We start from the raw sequence: 27440 nt of genomic DNA on the forward strand, positions 1-27440 counted from the left end.
TATATGAAACAAAGAACAATTTCTTTTATTGGTATATAGCCTAAGATTCAGCGTTGGAAAATATTTAGCATCTTACAACCTTACTACAAATATGACAAAGTAACAAATTTATAGTACACCGCTTAAGTGTTTCCGGTTCAAAATTACGAAGAAAAAGCTGACTTTGTTTTAAACCGACTTGTACGATGTCTAAGAAGAGTGGCAGATAGATTTGTAATGGTATTTTGAAAATCTGATTCCATTTCCTAATGTATTTATGTCTGTTATGTTGTAAACATCTCTGTAGACAGTTGTGCGATATTCGTTTGACTCAGCAGTGCCAGTGCAATGGTTTGGCGTAAGAAATTCACAGACACGTTAAGGTCAAGTCCCCATCGCCTCTCCGCCCCTGTCAGATATCAGCCAATATTTTAGTCTTTTAAAACACACTGAGCACATATCTCAAACATTTAACAGTAAAAAGTAAAGATAACTTCCTCAGTGTTTCAATAGAAATTAACAGGTAGAGCACACACAGTAATTAACAGATCATATATAAATCAATATATCATCTCTAAATTTATATATCAACATATCTTTTAATCAATATATTAGTAAGTAAAATTTTTTTAAAAAAAATCACAGTCAAATCCGCACCGTAAAACGCACATCCGGGGTTTATTTTTGTTTACACCAGCACATTCGTGAAGATAATTTCAACTTTGAATGCTGCGAATTTTGCTTTTGGAGACATATTTTCAAAGAACTGTACAAGTGAAGGACTTCAGGATTATAATATACCCCAGAAAATGCAAAAATAAGTCAACAATTCGTTTCTCTGTCTTTTTCAATTCACCGGAAGCATTTTGATGTTGACTGGTACTTTTCCATCAATTATTTTAACAAGCACCGTGATTGATGCTGACAAAGAGATGCTATTCATTACTAAGAAGCTGCTGATGAAACTGAATGACGATGTTGTAAACCAGTCAATCGTGACCTTCACCTCGGAAAAGAAAGAATAATTTCGACATTATTAATTGAATAAGTTATATTTTGACAAATTTATAGCATTTGAAACAGTTAAACATGCGTATGTGGTTTAATACAGATATGCTAATGCAGTTTATTTTATAAACACATCATAACAAACATATTTTTTTTTTCATAAAATGAAAATTTACAGTTTTTTGTTCCGTCTCCATCGTTGAAATCTTTGCGGAAATGATTTGCATTAGAAAATAATGGTTAAGAAGTGACCGATATATTGATTAAAAGATGTGTTGATATATGGATTTACAGGTGATATATTGATTTATATATGATCTGTTAATTACTGTGTGTGCTCTACCTGATTAAAGCGTCCAAGATTCTACAAGAATCGAGCCAAGCCTGGTAGGTGTTGCTCAGTCAAATTTAACAACAGAGCCAGGACACAGACAATATCGTCAGTGGTTATAACTTCATCTGCCGCAATGGCGGCATTATCCCATAATAGTCCCCTCTAAGGAATGAAGTATCCACTTCAGTCCCCGACCACCACCCCTAAGAGTGTCTTAAACTTATAGATATTTAATTATGACATTTAGAAAGATTTCTAAATCAACGTATTTTTTACTTCCCTTTATCATTTTTGTTCATTCCGTATATAGAGGGGACTAATCTATTACGGGATAATGCCGCAATGGCCTAGCTTTACTCATTTGGCTATCGGGATGACTTTTTTAATGATCTGATATTTTATAGTTGTCATCCCTCTAAGCCTTACCGGTATCTGCGTTTTATTGTTAGGTAAACGGAAACATTAAAAACTCAAAAAAAAGTCATAATATACTGGTCAGACTTACTTACTTTAATAAATTAAACATTAATATTCATGTAGAAACTTCAATGGGTTCAATTTAATTCATAATTTTAAATAAGAGACTGAAATCTTCGAATATATGATGTGACAGGTGTGAGGAGATATCTACCCTGACACTGGTTTCAATAAACAACAGACTGCTGATTTCACTAAATTGTAGAAACAAAACACAAAATATACATTCATAAAATGTCAGCGAGGCAAGTTTATGCTAAAATATATCAACATAAATTCATTTTCAGAGATGTAATCATTACAAAAACTTTGTACATGTACCAGAAAACATTCCCAGGGGATTTTCATTGGGGATTTCCTGTCAGAAATATGCAGAATAAGTTTAGATGTGACGGAGACAGCGACAGTCAAAAGTTATTAGTGTTTTTCCTAGGCATTTTCAGCGTAGCGCCGCGTCATGCCCCTTTTCCCGCGTGCCACGCTGACCTCCAAGAGGTCCGTATGCGCCACGTGCCTTTTGAATTGCCCACTTACAACTAATTATCATAAAATTGTCACTGTGTTAATAGGGTTGGATATCGTTAAGGACGAAGCGGTCCGATACCGATACCAACGAATCGATACGGTATTTTTAACGATACCGATACCATGCTTTGTAGTACATTACATAAGCAATGATTTGCTTAGAATTATATACACCTATGTAAGTATATATACATGAAAATTTGCTGTGATAAATAAACATTTTAAATCTGTTAATGGAATGTTGTATGTATTAGATTATGAAAGAGTAAAAAATAAACCTATCTTACAGACTAGTTTTCCAAAATAAAAATCTAGAGCAGATACCTCGCTCACTATGCAATTTAAATCTATGAATACACTCACTGTAGTAATGTTTTTAAAGCTCAGTACTGTCTAGAACTGTTAACTAAACACTTATTAGCTTTCAAATTACCCCTCTAACAAGTCAGACTAATTCTCACTCATGATAATCTTGGACTAGGTTGACTAGTAATGTTTTTAAAGTGAAACACTTTGCAACACATTTTTAATTGAACAATAACCTTCAAAACACTTGAAAGAACCAACATTCCAACAATAACATTATTTCTAATGGTTCGCGAAAACCGATTATTTGTTTACGTAGGTTACAGCTTAGTCTCGTAATTTTTTTATTTACATCATTTTTTTCATTGGTTTTAAAAGAAAACTACAAAGAAAAATAGTGTCGTATATTTTGAAATTATGTATTGGTTTGCGTTGTTTAAAACGACGGGAAAAGAAGTATTTCAGGTAATATTAAGCATACGAAACTATACACACGGTTAGCTCTCCATGTCAAGGGAGGTTACTCTGCGTGAGCGGTATCACAGTAACAATATCGATCGCGTTATTATGCTATTTGCTTAAATTTCTGCTTATTTTTGCCGCAGATTTTGTAAGAATTTTTTTTTCTTTTATGGAAATACCGAAATCGGAACCGGTTCTTTTACGAAACGGTATATACCGGTACTTTTCGAAGTGATTATTCGGTATTGTACCGATACCGGGAACCGGTATCCAACCCTATGTGTTAATAATTTCTTACCCGTAATTAATGAATGACACACAACACAGGAAGCCGGCTCATGTATTTCACGATTCGCATAGCGAGTGACATGAATCGAGTGACGTAATCATGACAGCGTGTGCTCGCTTTTCGGTCACTTTATCTTTGATCAATATTGGTAACAATTATCTTATTCGAAGTTGAAATTTAATGATTCAAGCGTTATTTTTTCACACTTCGCTATTTGGAAGTTTAATGCGATATTGCAATATTAATTGTAATAATTAGTTCTGTTAAGATTCAAACATGCCGTCGGCTAAACGTAGGCTCTCGCAATTGGAAAAAGGAAACGCAAAAAATGCCAAAAACAACATGTCAATGTTTGGATTTTTGTCACGGAATGATTTTGAGTAAGTATCTTTTAAAACCTTTTTTTTTCTTGTAAAACAATTTATGAATTGTTGTTTGTATTGTCTTTCGTAAAATTCTGGAAAACTGTTATTGATACATGATATCTACAGAGACTCACATACACACGTTTTTCTTTTCTTTTAGTAAACGTATTATTATAAATTATGAATATTAAATTAAGCAAATATGTCAAACAATAGAAAAGAAAATGAACGCCGTAAAATATAAATGTCGGCATCGAAACCGCAAATGATTGTTAGCATTTTCTTTCGTAAAATATGGGAAAACTATCATTCCTACAAGATATTTACAGGGACGCACATTTTTATTCTTTTAGTAAACGTATCAACATAAATTAAGAATATATAACTAAGCAAATAGGTGAAAATAGTAGAAAGATATACACTATAAAATGAACGCTGTGAAATGTAAATTTCGGCATCGAAACCCGCAAATGATCGCCTCTTACGGAACGTGTGCCCGTATGTGCATAGTCGTATTTTTTTTGTTGTTGCTTTTGTTTTTAGCTCACCTGTCACAAAGTGACAAGGTGAGCTTTTGTGATCGCGCAGCGTCCGTCATCCGTGCGTGCGTGTGTAAACTTTTGCTTGTGACCACTCTAGAAGACACATTTTCATGGGATCTTTGTGAAAATTGGTCAGAATGTTCACCTTGATGATATCTAGGTCAAGTTCGAAACTGGGTCACGTGCGGTCAAAAACTAGGTCAGAAGGTCTAAAAATAGAAAAACCTTGTGACCTCTCTAGAGGCCATATTTTTCACAAGATCTTCATGAAAGTTGGTCTGAATGTTCACTTTGATGATATCTAGGTCAAGTTCGAAACTGGGTCACGTGCCATCAAAAACTAGGTCAGTAGGTCAAATAAAAGAAAATCCTTGTGACCTCTCTGGAGGTCATATTTTTCATGGGATCTGCATGAAAATTGGTCAGAATGTTCATCTTGATGATACATGTATCTAGGTCACGTCCGATCCAAAACTAGGTCAGTAGGTCAAATAATAGAAAAACCTTGTGACCACTCTATAGAGGCCATAGTTTTCATGGGATCTGCATGAAAGTTGGTCTGAATGTTCATCTTGATGATATTTAGGTCAAGTTCGAAACTGGCTTATGTCCGATCCAAAACTAGGTAATAGAAAAACCATGTGACCTCTGTAGAGGCCGTATTTTTCATTGGATCTGCATGAAAATTGATCAGAATGTTCATCTTGATGATATCTAGGTCCAGTTTGAAACCGGGTCAACTGCGGTTAAAAACTAGGTCAGTAGGTCAAATGATAGAAAATCCTTGTGACCTCTCTAGAGGTCATATTTTTCATGGGATCTGCATGAAAATTGGTCAGAATGTTCTTCTTGATGATATTTAGGTCAAGTTCGAAACTGGGTTACGTCCGATCCATAACTAGGTCAGTAGGTCAAATAATAGAAAAACCTTGTAAACACTCTATAGAGGCCATAGTTTTCATGGGATCTGCATGAAAGTTGGTCTGAATGTTCATCTTGATGATATTTAGGTCAGGTTCGAAACTGGGTCAACTGCGGTCCAAAACTAGGTCAGTAGGTCTAAAAATAGAAAATTCTTGTGACCTCCCTGGAGGTCATATTTTTCATGGGATCTGTATGAAAATTGGTCAGAATGTTCATCTTGATGATATGTAGGTCAAGTTCGAAACTGGGTCACGTGCGGTCAAAACTATGTCAGTAAGTCAAATAATAGAAAAACCTTGTGACCTCTGTAGAGGCCATATTTTTCATGGGATCTGCATGAAAATTGGTCAGAATGTTCATCTTGATAATATCTAGGTCAAGTTGTAAACTGGGTTGCATGCCTTCAAAAACTAGGTCAGTAGGTCAAATAATAGAAAAACCTTGTGACCACTCTAGAGGCCATAGTTTTCATGGGATCTGCATGAAAGTTGGTCTGAATGTTCATCTTGATGATATCTAGGTCAAATTTGAAACCGGGTCAACTGCTGTCAAAAACTAGGTCACTAGGTCTCAACATAGAAAGACCTTTTGACCTCTCTAGAGGTCATATTTTTCAATGGATCTTCATGAAAATTGGTCAGAATTTTTATCTTGATGATATCTAGGTCAAGTTCAGAAGTAGGTCACATGAGCTCAAAAACTAGGTCACTATGTCAAATAATAGAAAAAAACGACGTCATACTCAGTTCATGTGGGGGCAGGTGAGCGATTCAGGACCATCATGGTCCTCTTGTTTAAATTCTTCTTATGTGGTTGTTTTTAATATTGAGAAAAAATGCATAAGACTGATTAATTAAAGTAGAATATAAGTCGTGCGTAAGAAGAAAAAAAACGGGAACAATTCAAGGCCATTTTTATGATTTTTGTATACTTCTTAGAATTATAAAATCTATTATTCCGTGACGTCTATGCAATTAATGTTTTTTTTTGTGTTGTTTTTTTTTCTCCAGAGCCAGTGCAGACACAACAAATGACAGTGCGTCTGTCCCGACCACTGTGCAGCCGAGTCAAGGTACAGAATATCCAGACCTTGATCAAAGAAAGAAAAATTCTGGCCATGGTACCCAGTTCAACACAAAATGGCAAGATGGTCGCCCTTGGCTACAGTGTGTTAAAGAGATGAGCCCAGATGGGCATAAATTTGAGGCAATATACTGTTCTGTGTGTAGCAAGTGGTCTTTAAAAAAACGTGGTCCCTGGGTGAGCACAGGCTGTACATCTATGCGACATGATGTCATCGTCCGACATGAAGACCAGGGCTCGAGCTAGGGAGCGACTTGAGCGAAATAGTCGCTTTGTAGCTCCCCACTTCGCTCTAATCCAACATCAAAGCGAAATTCAAGTCGCCCGATTTTTTTATTGACACACCTCCAGTTATCCGCTATCGGCCTGTTGACACTTGACTGGAATACACGAAAGCATAATTTAAGCTCCGCCTACTTCAGATTACGGAGAAGTGCAAAGGTGACTCTTGTTTTGTAAACTGACTGTTGATAAACAAAGCAGTAGGGATTTATATTACATAAGCTTACACATTCTTTTTGACCTTTAGAAAGTATCTTACCGTGACCAGCTCGAGTAATTTCCTCAAATCCACTTAATTTTACTCGTATTTTTCAAAACCCAAACTTTAGAAACATAATATTATCACTGACACTTTCTGTGTATAAAATAACGTAACTGAAATTTACGCAAATTTTTGACACCTGCCATCAGAAACTGGGTTAAACCAGTTTGACAACTGTTTCTTTTAATGTGTGCCGACACCAGCATATCAAAGAGACACCAGCAGATCAAAGAAGACGTGTATTCTGTGTGATGTCATAGTGATGTCACTGCCATTGACATGTATTTAATTCATACTGTACACTTGTTATTTAAAGTCACTGACTTTGGGGGCTTGATTTATTTTTTGCTGATATGGAATTAACTTTTTTTTTAAATTCTTTTCATATTTAAAGGGTTTTCTTCGTTTGGGCAATCATTGCAAGGGTGAAAAAAAACTTGAATTTGCAGTTTAAGCACATTAGATTCACAAGGTTTAAAATGATAAGAAAACAAAATCACTGACATTTTCAGTGAATTTGTTATTTACTTTAAATTAATAAACAAGGACAGGAAATAATAAAAATAGTAACTTATATTAAGCATAATTAGTTCCTTTTTCAACTTGCATGTCATGGTGCTAAAATCTTTCCCATTTTCCCTAAAATCTCGCCACTTCTCCCTAAAATCTCGCCACTTCTCCCTAATCTTAGCTGAGGGAGAAGTGACTTCTCCCTAAAATCTTAGCCTAGCTTAAGCCCTGAAGACTCAGAGCAACATAAAAATGCTATCTCTCAAGAACTCGCAGCATCTGCCTCAATTGACAAACTAGCAAGAAACATTGATAGCCGTGAAAAGAAGGCTCTGATTGACGCACAGAAGATGTTGCACTTCCTGATACAACACAACTTACCACACACCACTCTCTTTAAACCTCTGGTTGAACTTTGTGTTGCACTTGGTGCTGAGAATCTTTCATATCTCAGCAAGGGCAAGAATGCACAGTACACCAGCCCCAAAATCATTGATGAATTCTTGACATGCCAAGCAGAAAGTGTAGAGGAGGAAGTAAAGGAGAAGATTAAGACAGGTGATGCTTATGGTGTTATGATAGATGTGTACACAGACGTCAGTGCACGTAAACATCTAGCAGTGGTGGGAAAGTATGTTTATAACGGTGAAAGCAACCTTTCTTTTCTACAAGACATACAACTTCCCAATGGTAGTGCTGACATCATATACCAGTCATTGAAGAATTATCTCCATGATGCATCAATCTCCTTGGATTCAATGACATCATTTGCTAGTGATGGTCCCTCAGTTATGATTGGAAAGAAGAATGGGGTGGTAGCAAAACTCAAAAAGGACAATCCTAGAGTAATCCCTGTTCACTGTCTAAATCACCGTCTTCAGCTTGCTGTGTCTAAGGCCTTTGGCAGTGTCCGTGAAATTGATTCAGTTGATGAAATACTAATTGCTATCTGGAAGTATTATCACTTTAGTACAGTAAAGTCTGGCAGTCTTGACGCTGTTCAGGATCTACTCCGGGAAATGGGAACATCTGACACTAAGCAGAATCTGACAGTGAAAAAGGCAGTACATACCAGGTGGCTCAGTCATGAGAATGCCCTACACTCTATAAGGAACTTATATGTAGCTATCTGCCAGGACTTGGAGAATGCTGTCGTCTCTGGAAGAGATAAGAAACTTGGTGAAAAGTCTGGTCCCTCTACAACAGCACTGCTGAAAATAATGAAACAGTATGACAAGCTTTTCTACATCCTCCTCCTCTGTGATATGTGCACAACCCTTGCCAGACTCACACTTCTGTTTGAAAGAGCTGACATTGATTTGGTATCAATTCAACCCCAGATACAGTCAGCAGTTGCCAACCTGCAAAATATGAAGAAGCGTCCTGGTCCCTACCTGTCAGAGGTCACAACAATGGCTGAAACACCAGGTATCAGTGTACAAGGTGAGGACAAGATTTATCAGGTCAGAGACAAATTCATTGATGCTGTAGTTGACCACATGGAGGAGCGTTTGGAACACTCTGAGCTTATATCTGCAATGTTAGTATTAGACCTTAGTCACATTCCAGCTGATCAAGCCACTTTTCACGGAGACACTGACATTTCACAACTTGCACAGCATCTAGAACTCTCTGAGGACGATCTACTATTTGAGTGGAATGAATCAAGGAGAAATTCAGTGGTGTGTTGGATAAGTGTACCCCAAAGTTCATGCTGGCAAAGCTGTTCGAGACAAAAGAGACTACTGGATCCATCTTCCCTTTGATGTCTTGCTTATTGTCTGTACATGAGTCACTAATATTGTCTACTGCCCCTGTAGAAAGAGCATTCTCTTTAGTCAAATTAATTGTTACAGACTTGAGGTTGAAAGAACTAACAAACTTCTCATGATCAAATTGAACACAAAGTCAGCAAGTGATATAGACATGGACAAAGTGATCAAGAAATTCTTGGCAAAGAACAGACGCTTAATGTGAAGAGTCATGTTTTATCTAGAGACTAACACTAGTCATAAACAGATGATTATGTTTTTAAGTTAAAACACTTACCTATTTTAATGAGGTTTCTTGACCAGAATCTGCTAGATACATATTTAAACTGGAAATATTTGCATTAAATTGTATGTTGAAGAAAGTTTAGGAAGTTAACTAAACAAAGTCAGCAAATTGTATTAACTTCAATATAATTAATTATAACTGTTTAAAAAATGGCTGTTTAATAAACTATAGTTGGCCCAAGGTCAGAAAGTCAGCAAATTGTATTAACTCATATGTTTCATTTGATATGACGAAGTATTTACAATTAATGATCAATTGTATTTAAAATTAACTTTGATATAATTAATGATCTGTTTGTAAAATGGAAAATGAAATTGTGTGTTTAAGAATATAAAGTAGGCCTAAGTTAAGAAAGTCAACCAATAGTATTAACTGACATGCTTTATTTGATAGGTCTTATGTGTACTATATGAAATAATGATCTTTTTGTAAAAGAGTGAATTAAATTGTGTGTTTAAGACATTGTTGTTACTTTTTGTTCATCAAATTTCAATGGTCTAAAATGACTGATAAAATGCCCTTTTTGCATAGCGAACCGCGGAAAAGTGCCCTTATGCCCTAGCAGCACCACGCACCATTCTGGTCCTGGGGAAAACACTAGTTATCACACTGTCCCGAAACATCCTATTATTTGGATTAGCGATGGTCGAGAGGTCTTACGCCTGGTTCATATAACTGTAGTTTTTTTCAGGGCCGCGGATCCGCTCTCCACAATCTTTTTTTGGCAGAGAGAGAGGGGGTGCTGATCCCCAAGTGTCTGTGAAGAAATCTAGCTAAAAAAATTCTGCTCAGACAGAGATGTTGATATGCTTTCATGGATCTCTGAGCTGAAACGAATCCTCTATTGATACCTAACCTAACCAGAAATCGTGCCAAAAGTCTATCTTCAAATGAAACGCCATGAACTAATCATTCAATTTAAAATATTTTGTATTCCATTTTTCTTTTGATCTGACATAAAATAAACCATGCAACATATTTTGAACACAAGTTATACACACAAGTTTCAAATGGGTACCGCTGTCTGCAATATCTTGTCTGTCATTGTGGTTGTGAAAATTTTCATGCATTTTTTCCAACTTTCAATTGAGACTTTTAGAGGTAAAATTAGGAAAAAAACATATCATTTTTCTTTGGGATTGGTGCTGAACTGTTATACTATTTACATACCTATCAAGACACATGCATTGTGCGTGTGTCGCACACATTTCGGCCCTAGATCACACTCACATGCCGCATGAATAAACGTCACGAAAAGTAAATATGGAGGGAGACAATTCAAAACTAGGTCTATTTAGTGTTGAAAAAAGTAAATTTTCCATGTTAGGGCGTCTCTGGCTTCTAGGGGTTTTGCCCCCCCCCCCCCCCCCCCCCCCCCCATGACCCCACATGAGGGGCAACCAACCCTTCGAACCCCGATCACACTCGTGGTCTTTGTAGAGCCTTGACAGCTATGTATTTACTATAACTCACTGATTTTGAGTCCAGGGAGGCCGTCAAACTCTTTAAAAGTGTGGTAATCCAAAGCTAAATCTATCCGAAAACATCATTTTCTCTCACCATATTTCCGCGCTATCTCGCACCTCTACAATTAATGCACGAAGTAGGTGCTGCATTATTCAATAGGTAAAATGAACCAGTCTGCCTTGCCAATGTTCACATCGTTACCGTCATAAAAATCTCTTTGTAAACAAAACATCAAGGTCAAAATCAATAACAAACTGTCAGTTTAATATATTCGGTACTGAAATGGAGTGTTTTTAATGGGATATCAACCACCATCAAAGAAACAGAAAACATTGTCAGAGAAAGAAAAACAAAACACATATGAAAGTATTACAGAGGGAACATTTCAGCCATTGTAGCAAAAATTTTATACATGGCTAATACATGACACTTCCAAACATGAAATGAAGTGTAGTGTTTGTTTAAAGTATGAAACATCTGGAAGTTTTGTGACAGACTGTATAGTTCAGGAAATTAAATATGAAATTATCATTGTTGATTTGGATTCCTTATTTCACAACCGGACTCTTTGATTTTCAAAGTTGGGAGTCTGGTGGACTCCTTGCTTGGAACAATTAGTGTCTAATGCTGTCATTAAAAGAGGGAAATAGCTGATAAATCTTTTGATTCTTCATAAGTGCATATTATTAACAATATTAAAATAATAATATTTTCTTTGCAAATACGTTGAATATACAAAAATCAATTGTGCCCCTAACCTCACCCCCAGCACACGCACAAAAAATTGAGGGAGGTGAGTGGTGTACACTGTAGAGGGGGCACTAAGATTTATCCTTGTCTGTAAACCCATCCCCTCCTCCACTCCCACAAACACACATGCACAACAACCAAATTTTACTCTTTCAGTTTTTCATAATGTTTTTATAGTAGACCATAATATCCCTGCCCCTGTAACCCCACTCCACTGACTCACGTCCAAGTCCAAGGTATTATAAAAGTTTACTTAGACTTATTGTCTGTAACTTAGTAATCTATGACAGTAAATTGACAATAAGTGGTGGATTAATTGGCCTATTGTACCATCCTCGGCAAAAATGATTTATCATAAATTATTCTTATGTATATGAAGAAGAGTTTTAAATGTATATAAAACATAGGCTAATACAGCAATTTTTATCTTATTTTTCAAACTTTAGCTAAGTTTTGACCTGTGGCCTCCCTTATTTCAAAAATGAAAAATTAAGTGTCCACCTACCTCATTACTTTACAAAATCCGATTTGTATATATATAAAGATTTATTTTCTGTGGCCCAGTGTCCCTTTTTATTACAGAAATTTTGTGACAGTTTTGCATGTAAGCGTGTTTCTCAGGAATTCATTCACCAAATGTTTTAAGATTCTCCAGACATCTTTGTTTCTGTGAATGACCTCATGTGGCTTATATTTTGGCAGAATTATGCCCCTTTTTCAGCTTAAAATTTTACCGATATGCATCTGGGTAAATCTTTATTTCTAATGCTGTTAAATTATTTTTCTTTCAGATGGCAAGTCCAAAATCAGATACAGATGCAGCTGTGAGCCCTGTGAAAAGTTCCTTACATTTAGCGGTGGCAGCACAGCTAGACCTTAGCATGATGGCACAGTTTGTCCATAAATGTATACAGGTAAGTTTGTCAAAATGTATACAGGTAAATTTGTATACATTTTGTCCATAAATGTATACAGGTAAGTTTGTCCATAAATGTATACAGGTAAGTTTTCCATAAATGTATACAGGTAAGTTTTCCATAAATGTATACAGGTAAGTTCTTACAAGAGCATATTTTGTTCGTGAATAAATGGCATAGATTGGCTAGGGCAATTAAGAAATAACAAAATTACCAGCAGAGGTTTAAGAGTTGGTTCCTGGCAAATGTTCTTCAGATTTTTGACTGATTATTGTGGGTGAAGAAGTTGTCAGTTATTTGTGGAAAGCTATTCGCACTACTTGCTTGGAATCCAAGAACACTGGGTACAAAGGTTAATTTATTTCATTTCCAAACTGAAATATGACATACTGTTGAAATGAATCATTAAACCCACAGCAAGCACACTTGTAAATCAAAGTCGGTGCTTTTGCTTCAAAATCGAAACAACAGACAAAGTTTGTTCACTTGAACTCAACGGGACCAGCAATATTTGTGTTTTTGGTAGTTTTAGAAATCAAACAAAATAATTTATATAGGGATTTTGCTGGGACCCGACGAGTTTGGGCGAAGGGTGGTGTTCGAATTATCCGAGTTTGAGCGAACTAAGTTTGAAAATATACATGTATATACAATATTACAGCTGTGTGATTTCAACTGATTAACAAATTTTGCAAGACTGCTCATGATATTTTAAAACTAAAAACATGAATGTTATAAAGTAGTTTTTGTGTAGTGTAAGTCTTTCAGGGAGACATGCATACAAGTTTATGGCTTGAGAGCTGTAATAAATAATCAAAATTGAAGTTGATTGGAGAAAACACTTATTATTTGAAGTGCATAATAAATTGACAGTAAGATTTAAGGGGACATCACCTTCGCAGTTTAAGAGCTTTCTCAAAAAGAATTTGTTTCCCTTGAACTCATATGAAATTTGATAACAAAACATCCAGTGGCTTACACACATGAATTTACCTGACCTGTGAAGACAAAGACAGGTGATTCAAACCTTGCAAGATCCTTACTTTCCGTGGCGGACTATTTTAATGGATTTGCTTGTTGTTTAGAAATCAAAGCTGACAAATCTTACCTTAATTCTAACATTTGAAATCTGTTAGTTCATGTCACCATTAAAATGGATGGTCATTTGGCAAAAAAAAAAAAATACAAGATTTGAATTTTAACTGATTTCACAGAATGACAGTCTTATCTTCAGTGACCTTGTTTAGAAACTGTTATTTGCCTGTAGGTAAATGAGAGCTGACTGAAGTAGGTCAAATTTCTATGTTTCAGTAAAGTACCCACTTATTGTTCTGACTTGTGCATTGTTTCTTTGTTGCTGCTTGAAGTGGGACTGCTCGCTTATTTGGTAGTATGTCAAAATAACAAGAGTCTATGGTTGATAAATAACCAAATATCATCAGCAATTAGGACAATATGTTAAACCAAAACTAAGGCTGTCATTTGTCTGGCATTTAGCCTAAAATGTGTCATTCATCAGTGTGTATGCAGTCAGAAAGTTAATGCACACTTCCAAATAAGTGGTAACTATTACTCGGTGCTGTATGTCTAGTGCAAAAAGTGAAAGCTGTGTTTGATTCCAGTTTTGTAGAAGTATTTCTGTAAAAATTATATTTATCTCAGGTTCTCAATTGTCTTGTTTTGTTTGGTATAATGATTATTTTCCAACAGTATTTCAGTTCTGTTTGGCAGCCAGTAAATCTTACCAGTGTTCCTGATTTCCTTACCAGTACTAACCTGTTAATAGGAAGTAACTGTGAATCTGAGATAGAGGACAAAATTTAATGATGTTAAATACTACATTGTCTTTGAAGTGAATTCTGACTGACCACCTCTAGATTTAAAGCTATGTTATTAAATGCAGTGTATTTGTTGTGCTCACATTTAAAGGACTGAAACATTTTGATTTCAATTTGTTTTCCTGCATGAATAAAGTTGATGGAGATTACATATGCAGATTAATCAGTTATGTTATACATGCATGGCTAGGATCTGTAAGGAGGATCGGTTTGTTGTTTACATTAGAAAAATAATGCAACTCTGTTATAGTTTAAGGTTAAAAGACTGCCACAACATTACTAATTAATGTTAAAAAAGATATTTATGTTGAAGTCCCATTTATAAGATTTATTTTATGTTCAATGCTGTAAAGAATGAAAAAAAAATATCATAATTATTACTTTGTAGACTAGCTCCTACCCTATGATATATTTACTTTTCTATTCTCATTTTTCAAATTTGTGAATGTAGTCAGTCTATGTCCGATATTATAATCTCCAGTTTATTCTCTGGAAAAATATCTAAAATAGATTGGCTGTTTTTGCTTTTAGATAAAAGAAAGGGAAACTATGAAAGTCAAGAATATTTTGACCACTTCTTTATTATCAATCTAGTAGGAAGTCTAGTTACTTTATAAAAATATTTCTCGAAATGATTTTTGAGATCTACTGTGAGAAATACTGAATTGCTAATATTTCTTTTAATACTGAAAGTGCAGGGAACAGGTACGTAAATGCAGGGTCACTATCTCGTTAGCATATCATGAAAGCGTTATTAGGTCTGAAATTTAATATTTTTATATGAATTGTATTATAGGAAGATGATCTCAGTAAACTTAGAGAAAGACTCATGAAAAGACCAAAAGAAGAGCGTAAGAAGATAGTGGACGAGAAAGTTCTAGGCAATACACCTTTGTTTACTGCCAGTTACCGTGGCAAAGTCCATTTTGTCAACTTCCTATTGAATGAGTGTGGAGCTGACGTGGAGAGCAAAGGTATGTTTGCACACATGAGAGGTGGTGATTTTAATGTGCAATATGTGTAAGATCACTCACTGTTGTGGTTCAGACAGGCCATAAAAGCTGCAGTTCACCCTATGAAGACTGCTTGTAGCGTTCTATTTTAAGTTTGTAATCATGCAATATACTCAACCTACATGACTGTACTCTTGTTAATGTATTTTGTAAAAAAAGGATCCCATACTATTATAGCACTTCAAACAAATTGATTCAGAAATGACTGTGGTTTGTGTGAAAAAAACTTTCCTTTTAAATCAATCAATCCATTAGCATATGTAGCGAACACTAAAAACATGCCCATATTGTCACTATACCATCATAGTCTTAGAAGTAACAAGATACCAAACTTCAAACTCACATCAGCTTTCAACTGGTTACTGTTTGACTGGCATATTAGATTTAATTTAAGTTGCTTGCCTCCACTTTAAAGCTTGAAAGTTGTCTGAAAGGTCATCCCCACCTACATAAATGGGAGGGGAATTTAGAAATGCAGTCTTTCTGTCCATCTGCGGGCATCCCTCTGTCAGTTACACTGTTTTGCAGATGTGATAAACTTTAAAACTGCTAAGGGAATATAATAAGATACATTGTTGCATATGTGGAGATGCAAAACTATAATGTAAGCTGTCAACAGACTTATCCCAGTTCATCTATAAAAAAACAAGGGCAGGGGTCCCAGTGGTAATGGCTCTTCCCTCTCTTTAATTGCTGCCATCACAAACTGGATTATGTGACCAAAACAAAAAACCAAGTCTATTTTAATGTCCCATCTATATTTAGAAACCATTCAAGCACTATTACACTAAGACAACTTGTAGGCATCAGAAAATAGTTTTTAGACTTTTTACACGAACTTGTATTGACACAGCTTAATGCTGTAAAATCATTTATATGCTTGGGAGACCTATTTTTGTAAATTTCATGGTTTCACTTATCCGTGAAATTGAATTCTTTGTTACTCAAAAGTTAAAATCCACAAAGTCATATCTCTGTGACATAGTTCACTGTGTGGAATTACATGATCAAAACAACCTCTAAACCAAAATGATATTTTGATGAACATGAATAAATTTCCTTCCATGATAAGATATGAAATTTAAACATAGCTTAACATATGGCTAGCAAAAGTTGGTAAATAATTATGTAGTTTACAATGATGATAGATTTCTGGTACAAACACTTATGAAAATAATAAGACGCAGTTACTTGGAGTGTTCCAAGTAATCAGAAGGTGATTGTGATTGAAATCTATGTAGTTTTAGAATGCATCTGTGTTGCCATAAGATAGGCTACATTTTAGATTAAGAGCAAAACTTTCTTCAATATTATCTCATATTCATAAATTTACTTTGGTTTAGAGATTATTTTGATCATGTGATTCCCAACAGTGATAGTTATATTTGCCCAAACTGTGAAATCTCATGAACATGCAATTAAAAGATTTTACAGTATTTATAACATGGTATGTTTTAAGGTGATGATGTTTGCTTGTTTTCATTAAAAGATAAAACACATGTACACACTGGAATACCTGGACAGATCGGGTCTGTTCCTTGATTGGTTTTCCTCTGAATTCTTCAAAAACAAGACTTGTAAAATTTTGAAATTTAATAATCAATATTTGCAGCCTACAAAATGCAACATTGTTATCATATGTTTTAGAATTAACTGACTTTCATATATAATTATATCTTTCTTATGCTTTATTTTAAGGAATTTATGAGGTTGAAGAAGACAGATCAAAACACCAGGTAACGCCATTATGGTGTGCAGCAGTTGCTAACAAAATAGAAGTAGTCAAAGCTTTAGTGGAACATGGAGCTGAAATAAATAGTCCATCTGATACAGAATCTACACCAGTTCGTTCAGCATGTTACATGACAAATGTTGCGGTGATCAAATTCCTCGTCAATCATGGTGCCGATATACATAAACCAAACTGTAATGGGGGCACCTGTTTGATTAATGCCATCCAGGATGCTGACTTATGCAAGTTCTTAATCAATCAAGGAGCAAATGTGAATGCGGTAGATAATTCAGGAAACTTGGCACTACATTATGCTATACGTGAAGGGATTGTGGACTCAGTAAAACTTCTGTTACAACATAATTCAGATTTTACACTGAAAAATGACTGGGGTGATAATGCACTACAAACAGCTGCATTGCGAGGCAGTCAGAATATCGTGGAAATTATCCTAGATATGACACCTCAAACAACAGCTGATGCCATCCTAGCTTACGAGCTTCTAGGAACTAATTTTGTTGATGAGAAAAATGACATGGTTGCTGCTTTGACTGTTTGGAAAAAGGCAATGAGCTTGAGATATCTGTTTGTCAGAGAACCAATTCTTAAGGAATTGCCCGAAAAAAAGTCAGTCTATAAGAATTTCAGTGAACCGCAGACTGTTGAAGAATTGAACAATATATATGACCCTGAAGAAATTCACATGCTAGCATTATTAATGAGAGAAAGGATCCTGGGACCTCAGCATAAAGATACCACTTTTGGGCTGATGTATCGAGGAGCAGTCTACGCCGACTCTCATAACTTTCAACGATGCGTAGATTTATGGAAGTATGCCTATAGTCTGAGATACCAGAAAGATGAACCCCTCAATCAAGAATGTCTGTTCACGATTCAGGCACTTGTGAAACTGTTTTGGGAGATTCAGACGGAAGTCGAATCCGGTGCAACTGACGACCTTATTCAGCAGGAAGACGTTGTGCAAGTGTTCGAAATTTTGTCAGATCAAATAATTTCTGGGAAAGAATCTATAGACACAGATATGCAGGAAAAAGGCGAGGGAACAGCTTTATCAGAAAAAGTGTCAGATATTCAGCTGCTTATGCAGTTGTACTTGCATATGATACACCTGTTCTCCCGGTCTGAGTGTTCAGAAACAAATAAAGAGAAGTTCATGAAGTTGGTGCATAGAGTTTTAGTAAAAAACCCATTAGGTAGCCATGGAGAGACTTTGCTTCATTTAGCAGTAGATCCAAAAATTTCCTTGACAAGTGAAGAATTTTACTCGCCATTTCCGTCTTTACAAGTTACTCAGATTTTGGTAAGTTGCGGAGCGGACATGAAAGCCCAAAGCAATGATGGAAGTACGCCTCTATTAACTGCTGTCAAAGTGTTAAACTATTCCGATCCAACAGAAGAAAGTATCATAAAATTTTTACTACAGGCCGGCTCACATATAGACGTGTATAACAATATGGGAGAAAGTCCTTTCGTGCTCATGGAAAGCCAGGGACTGCCATTCTTCCCTTTAAACTACATAAATTTACGGTGTTTGTCCTCTAGAGTGATAATGAAATATGGAATACCATACAAGAATGAGATTCCACAAGCCCTTACTGCTTTTGTTGAAATGCATGGAAAGTGTAAAGCTGACTTGTGATGTTGGACTCATTTAGGAAAGATAAAACTAAATGTATTCTAATCAAACATGGGCTGTGATGAACCTGTTAATTGTCCTGGTTTTTGTCATTTTTTTTAATATTTGAAACTTTTTATATGGCGATATTCTGTATATGAACTAAAGACAAATTATTTTGCTGTCATTCAACAGTTACTAGCTCTTTATTCAATTTAAAGGGAGGTAACTTGATACAATATCTTAAGGAAGAATATAATTATTTCATTAATGCCAACTGATTTCTTTTTCTTATTTCTTGTTGTTACTCAGTTTACAATATTTATATTGTTTTTATTTCCACTTACTTCTGTCAAAATATTGGAACAAGTAATAACTGTTACCTTGAAAAGAAAAAAGAATATAAATGAATAATTCTGTTGCATTTGGTCAATAATAATAGGTTATTAGCTTTATATTAGGAAATATGCACGAGTTCTGCAATGGAAATATCGTGCAACTTTAGGAGCACAATATTCTTCAGCTAAAGAACGAGAGCATATTTCCTGATGCAAAGATAATAACCTTTTTATTACATTCGTATCTACAGGTATAAATGTAATGTAAATATTATGAATTTGTTCAATAGCCTGAAAAAGATTGACAATATTGAACTAAATAAAAGCATAAATGCAACGACACACACTAAATAACGTCACACACCCGATATGAAATTTGGCATCAGTGTATGGAAAAATATTTACGTTTCCAGTACCATTGTAACTTAACGGGCAATATGAGTATGTGATTTATCTGAATTTCATATATGATTTGATCTAACCTATTTTTAGCTCGACTATAAGAAGTATAAGGAGAGCTATCCTACTCGACCCGGCGTCGGTGTCTTTCCGCGTCCCAACCTTGGTTAAAGTTTTTTTACACTTTCTCTTTTTTCAACTTATCTCTGTAACTACTTGATGGATTTGATTCAAACTTGAAATATTTATTCTTCATCATCATCCAATCATCTGACGTAAGGGCCATAACTCTGGCACCAATATATTCCTTGAATTATCCCCCCTTTTCACTTAGATTTTCAGGTTAAAGTTTTGATGCACTTACACTCTATCTCTGTTATTACTGAATGGATTTGATTCAAACTTAAAATAGTTATTCAACGTCATCACCCACATCATATGACACAAGGTGCATAACTCTGGCACCATTTTTAGCTCATCTGATTTTTTGAAAAAAAATGATGAGTTATTGTCATCACTTGAGCGGTTGTCGGCGTCGGCGTTGCCTGGTTAAGTTTTATGTTTAGGTCAGCTTTTATCCTAAACTATCAAAGCTATTGCTTTGAAACTTGGAATACTTGTTCACCATCATAAGCTGACCCTGTATAGCAAGAAACATAACTCCATCTTGCTTTTTGCAAGATTTATGGCCCCTTTTGTACTTAGAAAATATCAGATTTCTTGGTTAAGTTTTATGTTTAGGTCAACTTTTCTCCTAAACTATCAAAGCTATTGCTTTGAAACTTAGAATACTTGTTCACCATCATAAGCAGACCCTGTACATCAAGAACCATAACTCCATCTTGCTTTTTGCAAGAATTATTGCCCCTTTTGGACTTAGGAAATCAGTTTTCTTGGTTAATTTTTTTGTTTAGGTCAGCTTTTATCCTAAACTATCAAAGCTGTTGCTTTAAAACTTGCAACACTTGTTCACCATCATAAGCTGACCCTGTACAGCAAGAAACATAACTCCATCCTGCTTTTTGCAAGATTTATGGCCCCTTTTGGACTTAGAAAATATCAGATTTCTTGGTTAAGTTTTATGTTTAGGTCAACTTTTTCTCTTAAACTATCAAAGCTATTGCTTTGAAACTTGCAACACTTGTTCACCATCATAAGCTGACCCTGTATAGCAAGCAACATAACTCCATCCTGCTTTTTGCAATAATTATTGCCCCTTTTGGACTTAGAAAATCATTTTCTTGGTTGAGTATTATGTTTAAGTCGACTTTTCTCATAAACTATCAAAGCTATTGCTTTAAAACTTGCAACAGTTTTTCACCATTATAAGTGGACACTGTACATCAAGAAACATAATTCTATCCTGCTTTTTGCAAGAATGATGGCCCTTTTTAGACTTAGAAAATCGTGGGTAGGACAATATTTCTATTACACAAAAAAAATCAGATGAGCGTCAGCACCCGCAAGGCGGTGCTCTTGTTTCATGAATTATTCCCCCTTTTTACTTAGAATTTCAGGTTAAAGTTTTGGTGCACTTTCACTCTAACTCTGTTATTACTGAATTGATCTGATTCAAACTTAAACAATTGTTCAACATCATTACCCTTATCATATGACACAAGGTGCATAACTCTGGGAGCAATTTTTCATGATTATTTCCCCTTTTTACTTAGAATTTTAGGTTAAAGTTTTGATGCACTTTCACTCTGTCTCTGTTATTACTGAATGGATTTGATTCATACTTAAAATAGTTGTTCAACATCATCACCCACACCCTATGACGCAAGGTGCATAACTCTTGGCACCAATTTTTCATTAATTATTCCCCCTTTTTACTTAGAATTTTAGGTTAAAGTTTTGATGCACTTTCACTCTGTCTCTGTTATTACTGAATGGATTTGATTCAAACTTAAAATAGTTGTTCAACATCATCACCCACACCATATGACACAAGGTGCATAACTCTGACACCAATATTTAATGATTTATGCCCCTTTTTGCTTAGGATATTCTTATATAGTGTTTTGATACATTTTATCTTTACCTCTCTTATTACTTTAAGTTGATATTTTTGACATAGACTCAGGCTATTGTGCAATATCTTCATCCACAATTGGAGTCATTAAACACTCCAGTGACAGCTCTAGTTTCCTCAGATGTGCCCAGTTTCACTATCCAGCATCAAAATAGTTGAGCGCGCTGTCCCCTGTGACAGCTCGTGTTGGTCAATGTATTATATGGTTAGAAGTTTAATTTTGTTTGCACTCAAATTTTTGTGATTACAAGTTCACAAAACATCACAGTACTCACAATCGTGTTCAACTGCTTTAATAGAAATTTTATATACATAAAACCACCTGGGTATTTTTTCATCGAGATTTTGTGGAGTCACAAGAAATTAAATTGTGTTTCAAAAATTATTGATAAGATATCAGCATTTGATTTAAATCTGTAAACCAATCTACTGTGTAAAAACATCATCATTAGATGCATACTGTGTAAAACCGACCATCAATTAATGTGTATTTGCAGCAGAATGCAGATTGAAACTGAAAGTTGAAAACAGGAAAACTGTTGACATTTCCATATCAGTTTTTGCACTCGCAGAACTCTGTGAGTTGAGGTATAAGACACACATTTTTATGCTAAAGGAAGGGCGAACATATAGTTACCCGTCCGTCCATCACTCTTTTGTCTGGAGTATAACTTGAAAAATATTTATGGCATTTGATAGAAACTTCACATAATCATAGAGGCCATTAAGACAAAATCATCTCTACCTTACCTAGTTCAGTCTCCCTTTATTATACAAAAGGCTTGTCTGGAGCATTACTTGAAAAGTATTAATGGCATTTCATTGAAACTAAATGGTTAGAGGTCATTGACGGGAAGTGCAGTGTCAAAGAACCATAACTCTACCTTACCTAGTTTTTGAATTATCTCCCTTTATTATACAAAATAAGGCTTGTCCGGAGCATTACTTGAGAAGTATTAATGGCATTTCATTGAAACTTCACAAAATGATAGAGGCCATTGACGAGAAATGCAGTGTCAAAGAACCATAACTCTACCTTACCTAGTTTTTGAATTATATGTCTTTATTATATAAAATAAGGCTTGTCCAGAGCATTACTTGAAAACAATTAATGGCATTTCATTGAAACTTAACATAATCATAGAGGCCATTGACAGGAAGTGCAGTTCCAAAGAACCATAACTCTACCTTACCTAGATTTTGAATTATCTCCCTTTATTATACAAAATAAGGCTTGTCTGGAGCATTACTTGAAAAGTATTAATGGCATTTCATTGGAACTTCACAAAATGATAGAGGCAAAAATTACACTTAATGATATGTCCCTTGCTTCAAAGAAGTATAAAATACCCAGAATGGCAACTGGCTGTAATCTCGCATGATCTCGTGTCAGAGCGTCAATCGGCGTTATCTTAGTAAAAACAAACATCGGCGAGCATGGAGTTACAAATTGTACCTTTAAAACTACATTTGAAATACATGTTAGCTTCTAAAACAACATTAGTTTAATGTGAAATAGTCTTAAGACACAAAGTACACGTTTTTTACCATCAAAAGAAGCGTGGTCATACAGTGATAATTAATTTACCGATGAATAATTTCTTTCGCATACCAAATGGCACGTAGAGAACGCGTCACTTCGGGTAAACGATATCTCATTCAGTTGTCACCTTTTTTTGGCGAGATTTGCTCTATATGCCTTTCAAGTTACCGATCTATTTATTTTTATAGCTCTTTGCTTGCTTTAATTATCTCCCTTTATTTAATTCTCTTCTTTTTATTATCTCCATTTTTAAAACAAAAAAATTTTGGGTTTCTTATACATTACTCCCAATATTGGGACAAGCACATGCATCGGGGAGCATCATTCGGTTTCACCGATTCCTTGCACAAAATGTACACACATTTTGTGAGAATGTGAGCTTAAATTTGAATGCTGTATTATATAGGGGTATCATAATTGCAGTCCATGTAGTTAACTCTGAATGAGATGAAATTGAATGAAATTTAAAAACAGTTGAAAAGTGCTTTTTTTATGTGTATTACTTGAAATCAGAACAGATTTAAATACATAATGTATGCTAGTATTTGAGTTTTGCTAGTATAAATCTGTCTGGCTATAGAGTATTTTAAAAAAGTTCTCCTTAAATGTTAAAAGATTTGTACTTTTAACACATCATTAGCAAAATAGAATTTTCATTAAAATTTGACTCTGACTGTTGTAAAATTATAGGACATTTAAGGAAAGATGAGGTGCAGTTTTTTTTTTTATTAGCTCACCTGTCACATAGTGACAAGGTGAGCTTTTGTGATCACGCAGCGTCCGTCGTCCGTGCGTCAGTCCGTCCGTCCGTAAACTTTTGCTTGTGACCTCTCTAGAGGCCATATTTCTCAATGGATCTTCATGAAAATTGGTCAGAATGTTCACCTTGATGATATCAAGGTCAAGTTCGAAAATGGGTCACATGCGGTCAAAAACTAGGTCATAGGTCTAAAAATAGAAAAACCTCGTGACCTCTCTAGATGCCATATTTTTCAATGGATCTTCATGAAAATTGGTCAGAATGTTAACCTTGATGACATCTAGGTCAGGTTCGAAACTGGGTCACGTGGGGTTAAAAACTAGGTCAGTAGATCTAAAAATAGAAAAACCTTGTGACCTCTCTAGAGGCCATATTTTTCATGAGATCTTCATGAAAATGGGTGAGAATGTTCAGCTTGATGATATCTAGGTCAGATTCGTAACTGGGTCATGTGCGGTCAAAAACTAGGTCAGTAGATCAAAAATAGGAAAACCTTGTGACCTCTCTGGAGGCCATATTTTTCAAGAGATCTTCATGAAAATTGGTGAGAATGTTCACCTTGATGATATCTAGGTCAAGTTTAAAAGTGGGTCACTTGCCTTCAAAAACTAGGTCATTAGGTCAAATAATAGAAAAACCTTGTGACCTCTCTAGAGGCCATATTTTTCAATGGATCTTCATGAAAATTGGTCAGAATTTTTTATCTTGATGATATCTAGGTCACATGTGCTCAAAAACTAGGTCACTATGTCAAATAATTGAAATAACGACGTCATACTAAGTTCAACACTGGGTCATGTGGGGATAGGTGAGTGATTCAGGACCATCATGGTCCTCTTGCACAAATCCTTACAGTGATAAACAGAAGAGAAAATCTAAATGTTACAAAGTCCTGCAGCCAGCAGTGTTAACCTGTCTCGAAAAAAACACAACCTCAACATTTGTTGTTTTCAGAAACGTCCAATGAGATGTTATGTGATTTGAGACTTGTTTTGAATCTTGTGAACTTAAGACAAAGCCCATCACTTTATTATCATTCAACTCTCAAGTACTTGCTTAATTAGCTCACCTGTCACAAAGTGACAAGGTGAGCTTTTGTGATCGCGCAGTGTCCGTCGTCCGTCCGTCCGTCCATAAACTTTTGCTTGTGACCACTCTAGAGGTCACATTTTTCATGGGATCTTTATGAAAGTTGGTCAGAATGTTCATCTTGATGATATCCAGGTCAAGTTCGAAACTGGGTCACGTGCCATCAAAAACTAGGTCAGTAGGTCTAAAAATAGGAAAACCTTGTGACCTCTCTAGAGGCCATATATTTCAAAAATATTCATGAAAATTGGTCAGAATGTTCACCTTGATGATATCTAAGTCAAGTTTGAAACTGGGTCACGTGCCGTCAAAAAGTAGGTCAGTAGGTCTAAAAATAGAAAAACCTTGTGACCTCTCTAGAGGCCATATATTTCACAAGATCTTCATGAAAATTGGTCAGAACGTTCACCTTGATGATATCTAGGTCAAGTTCGAAACTGGGTCACGTGCCATCAAAAACTAGGTCAGTAGGTCTAAAAATAGAAAAACATTGTGACCTCTCTAGAGGCCATATATTTCACAAGATCTTCATGAAAATTGGTCAGAACGTTCACCTTGATGATATCTAGGTCATGTTCAAAACTGGGTCACGTGCCATCAAAAACTAGGTCAGTAGGTCTAAAATTAGAAAAACCTTGAGACCTATCTAGAGGCCATATATTTCACAAGATCTTCATGAAAATTGGTCAGAACGTTCACCTTGATGATATCTAGGTCAAGTTTGAAACTGGGTCACGTGCCATCAAAATCTAAGTCAGTAGGTCAAATAATAGAAAAACCTTGTGACCTCTCTAAAGGCCATATTTTTCATGGGCTCTGTATGAAAGTTAAATTGAATGTTCACCTTGATGACATCTAGGTCAAGTTTGAAACTGGGTCAAGTGCGGTCAAAAACTAGGTCAGTAGGTCTAAAAATAGAAAAACCTTGTGACCTCTCTAGAGGCCATATAGTTCACAAGATCTTCATGAAAATTGGTCAGAATGTTCACCTTGATGATATCTAGATCAGATTCGAAACTGGGTCACATGCACTTAAAATCTAAGTCAGTAGGTCAAATAATAGAAAAACCTGGTGACCTCTCTAAAGGCCATATTTTTCATGGGATCTATATGAAAGTTGGTCTGAATGTTCATCTTGATGATATCTAGTTCAAGTTCGAAACTGGGTCACGTGCGGTCAAAAACTAGGTCAGTAGGTCTAAAAATAGAAAAACCTTGTGACCTCTCTAGAGGCCAAATATTTCATGAGATCTTCATGAAAATTGGTCAGAATGTTCACCTTGATGATATCAAGGTCAGATTCGAAAGTGGGTCACATGCCATCAAAAATTAGGTCAGTAGGTCAAATAATAGAAAAACCTTGTGACCTCTCTAGAGGCCATATTTTTCATGGGATCTGTATGAAAGTTGGTCTGAATGTTCATCTTGATGATATCTAGGTCAAGTTTGAAAGTGGGTCACGTGTCATCAAAAACTAGGTCAGTAGGTCTAAAAATAGAAAAACCTTCTGACCTCTCTAAAGGCCATATTTTTCATGGGATCTATATGAAAGTTGGTCTGAATGTTCATCTTGATGATATCTAGGTCAAGTTCGAAACAGGGTCATGTGCAGTCAAAAACTAGGTCAGTAGGTCTAAAAATAGAAAAAACTTTGTGACCTCTCTAGAGGCCATACTTGTGAATGGATCTCCATAAAAATTGGTCAGAATGTTCACCTTGATGATATCTAGGTATCTAGGTCAAGTTTGAAACTGGGTCATGTGCCTTAAAAAACTAGGTCAGTAGGACAAATAATAAAAAAACCTTGTGACCTCTCTAGAGGCCATACTTTTCATGGGATCTGTATGAAAGTTGGTCTGAATGTTCATCTTGATGATATCTAGGTCATGATTGAAACTGGGTTAACTGCGGTCAAAAACTATGTCAGTAGGTCTAAAATTATTAAAATCTTTTGACCCCTCTAGAGGCCATATTTTTCAATGGATCTTCATGAAAATTGATCTGAATGTTGACCTTGATGATATCTAGGTCAGTTTCGAAACTGGGTCACGTGCGGTCAAAAACTAGGCCAGTAGGAATAAAAATAGAAAAACCTTGTGACCGCTCTAGAGGCCATATTTTTCATGAGATCTTCATGAAAATTAGTGAGAATGTTCACCTTGATGATATCTAGATAAAGTTCAAAACAGGATCACGTACCTTCGAAATCTAGGTCAATAGGTCAAATAATAGAAAAACCTTGTGACCTCTCTAGAGACCATATTTTTCAATGGATTTTCATGAAAATTGGTCAGAAGTTTTATCTTGATAATATCTAGGTGACGGTTAAAACTGGGTCACATGAGCTCAAAAACTAGGTCACTATGTCAAAGAATAGAAAAAACGACGTCATACTCAACACTGGGTCGTGTTGGAAGAGGTGAGCGATTCAGGACCATCATGGTCCTCTTGTTTTTGTATTGTTATTGTTCATACATATTTTTGATAAATGAAATTATTAAAGCGATTGAAGTCTGA

General features: G+C 35.5%; 1 protein-coding gene across 2 annotated transcripts; it reads left to right on the forward strand.

Moving 5' to 3' along the window:
- Positions 1 to 108: 108 nt before the first annotated feature.
- LOC123547621 (protein fem-1 homolog C-like) lies at positions 109 to 27440 on the forward strand. Of its 2 annotated transcripts, none has more exons than XM_045334874.2 (4): positions 109 to 219; positions 12415 to 12537; positions 15175 to 15352; positions 17090 to 27440. In XM_045334874.2, the coding sequence occupies exons 1-4, from the start codon at positions 217 to 219 to the stop codon at positions 18781 to 18783; spliced, it is 1998 nt and encodes a 665-aa protein (XP_045190809.1). In that variant the 5' UTR covers positions 109 to 216; the 3' UTR covers positions 18784 to 27440. The 2 variants fall into 2 exon arrangements, with proteins under 2 accessions (XP_045190809.1, XP_045190810.1); XM_045334875.2 differs by having other exon boundaries at positions 128 to 213.

Source organism: Mercenaria mercenaria, chromosome 9, assembly GCF_021730395.1.
Source record: "Mercenaria mercenaria strain notata chromosome 9, MADL_Memer_1, whole genome shotgun sequence".
Lineage (NCBI taxonomy): Eukaryota > Metazoa > Mollusca > Bivalvia > Venerida > Veneridae > Mercenaria > Mercenaria mercenaria.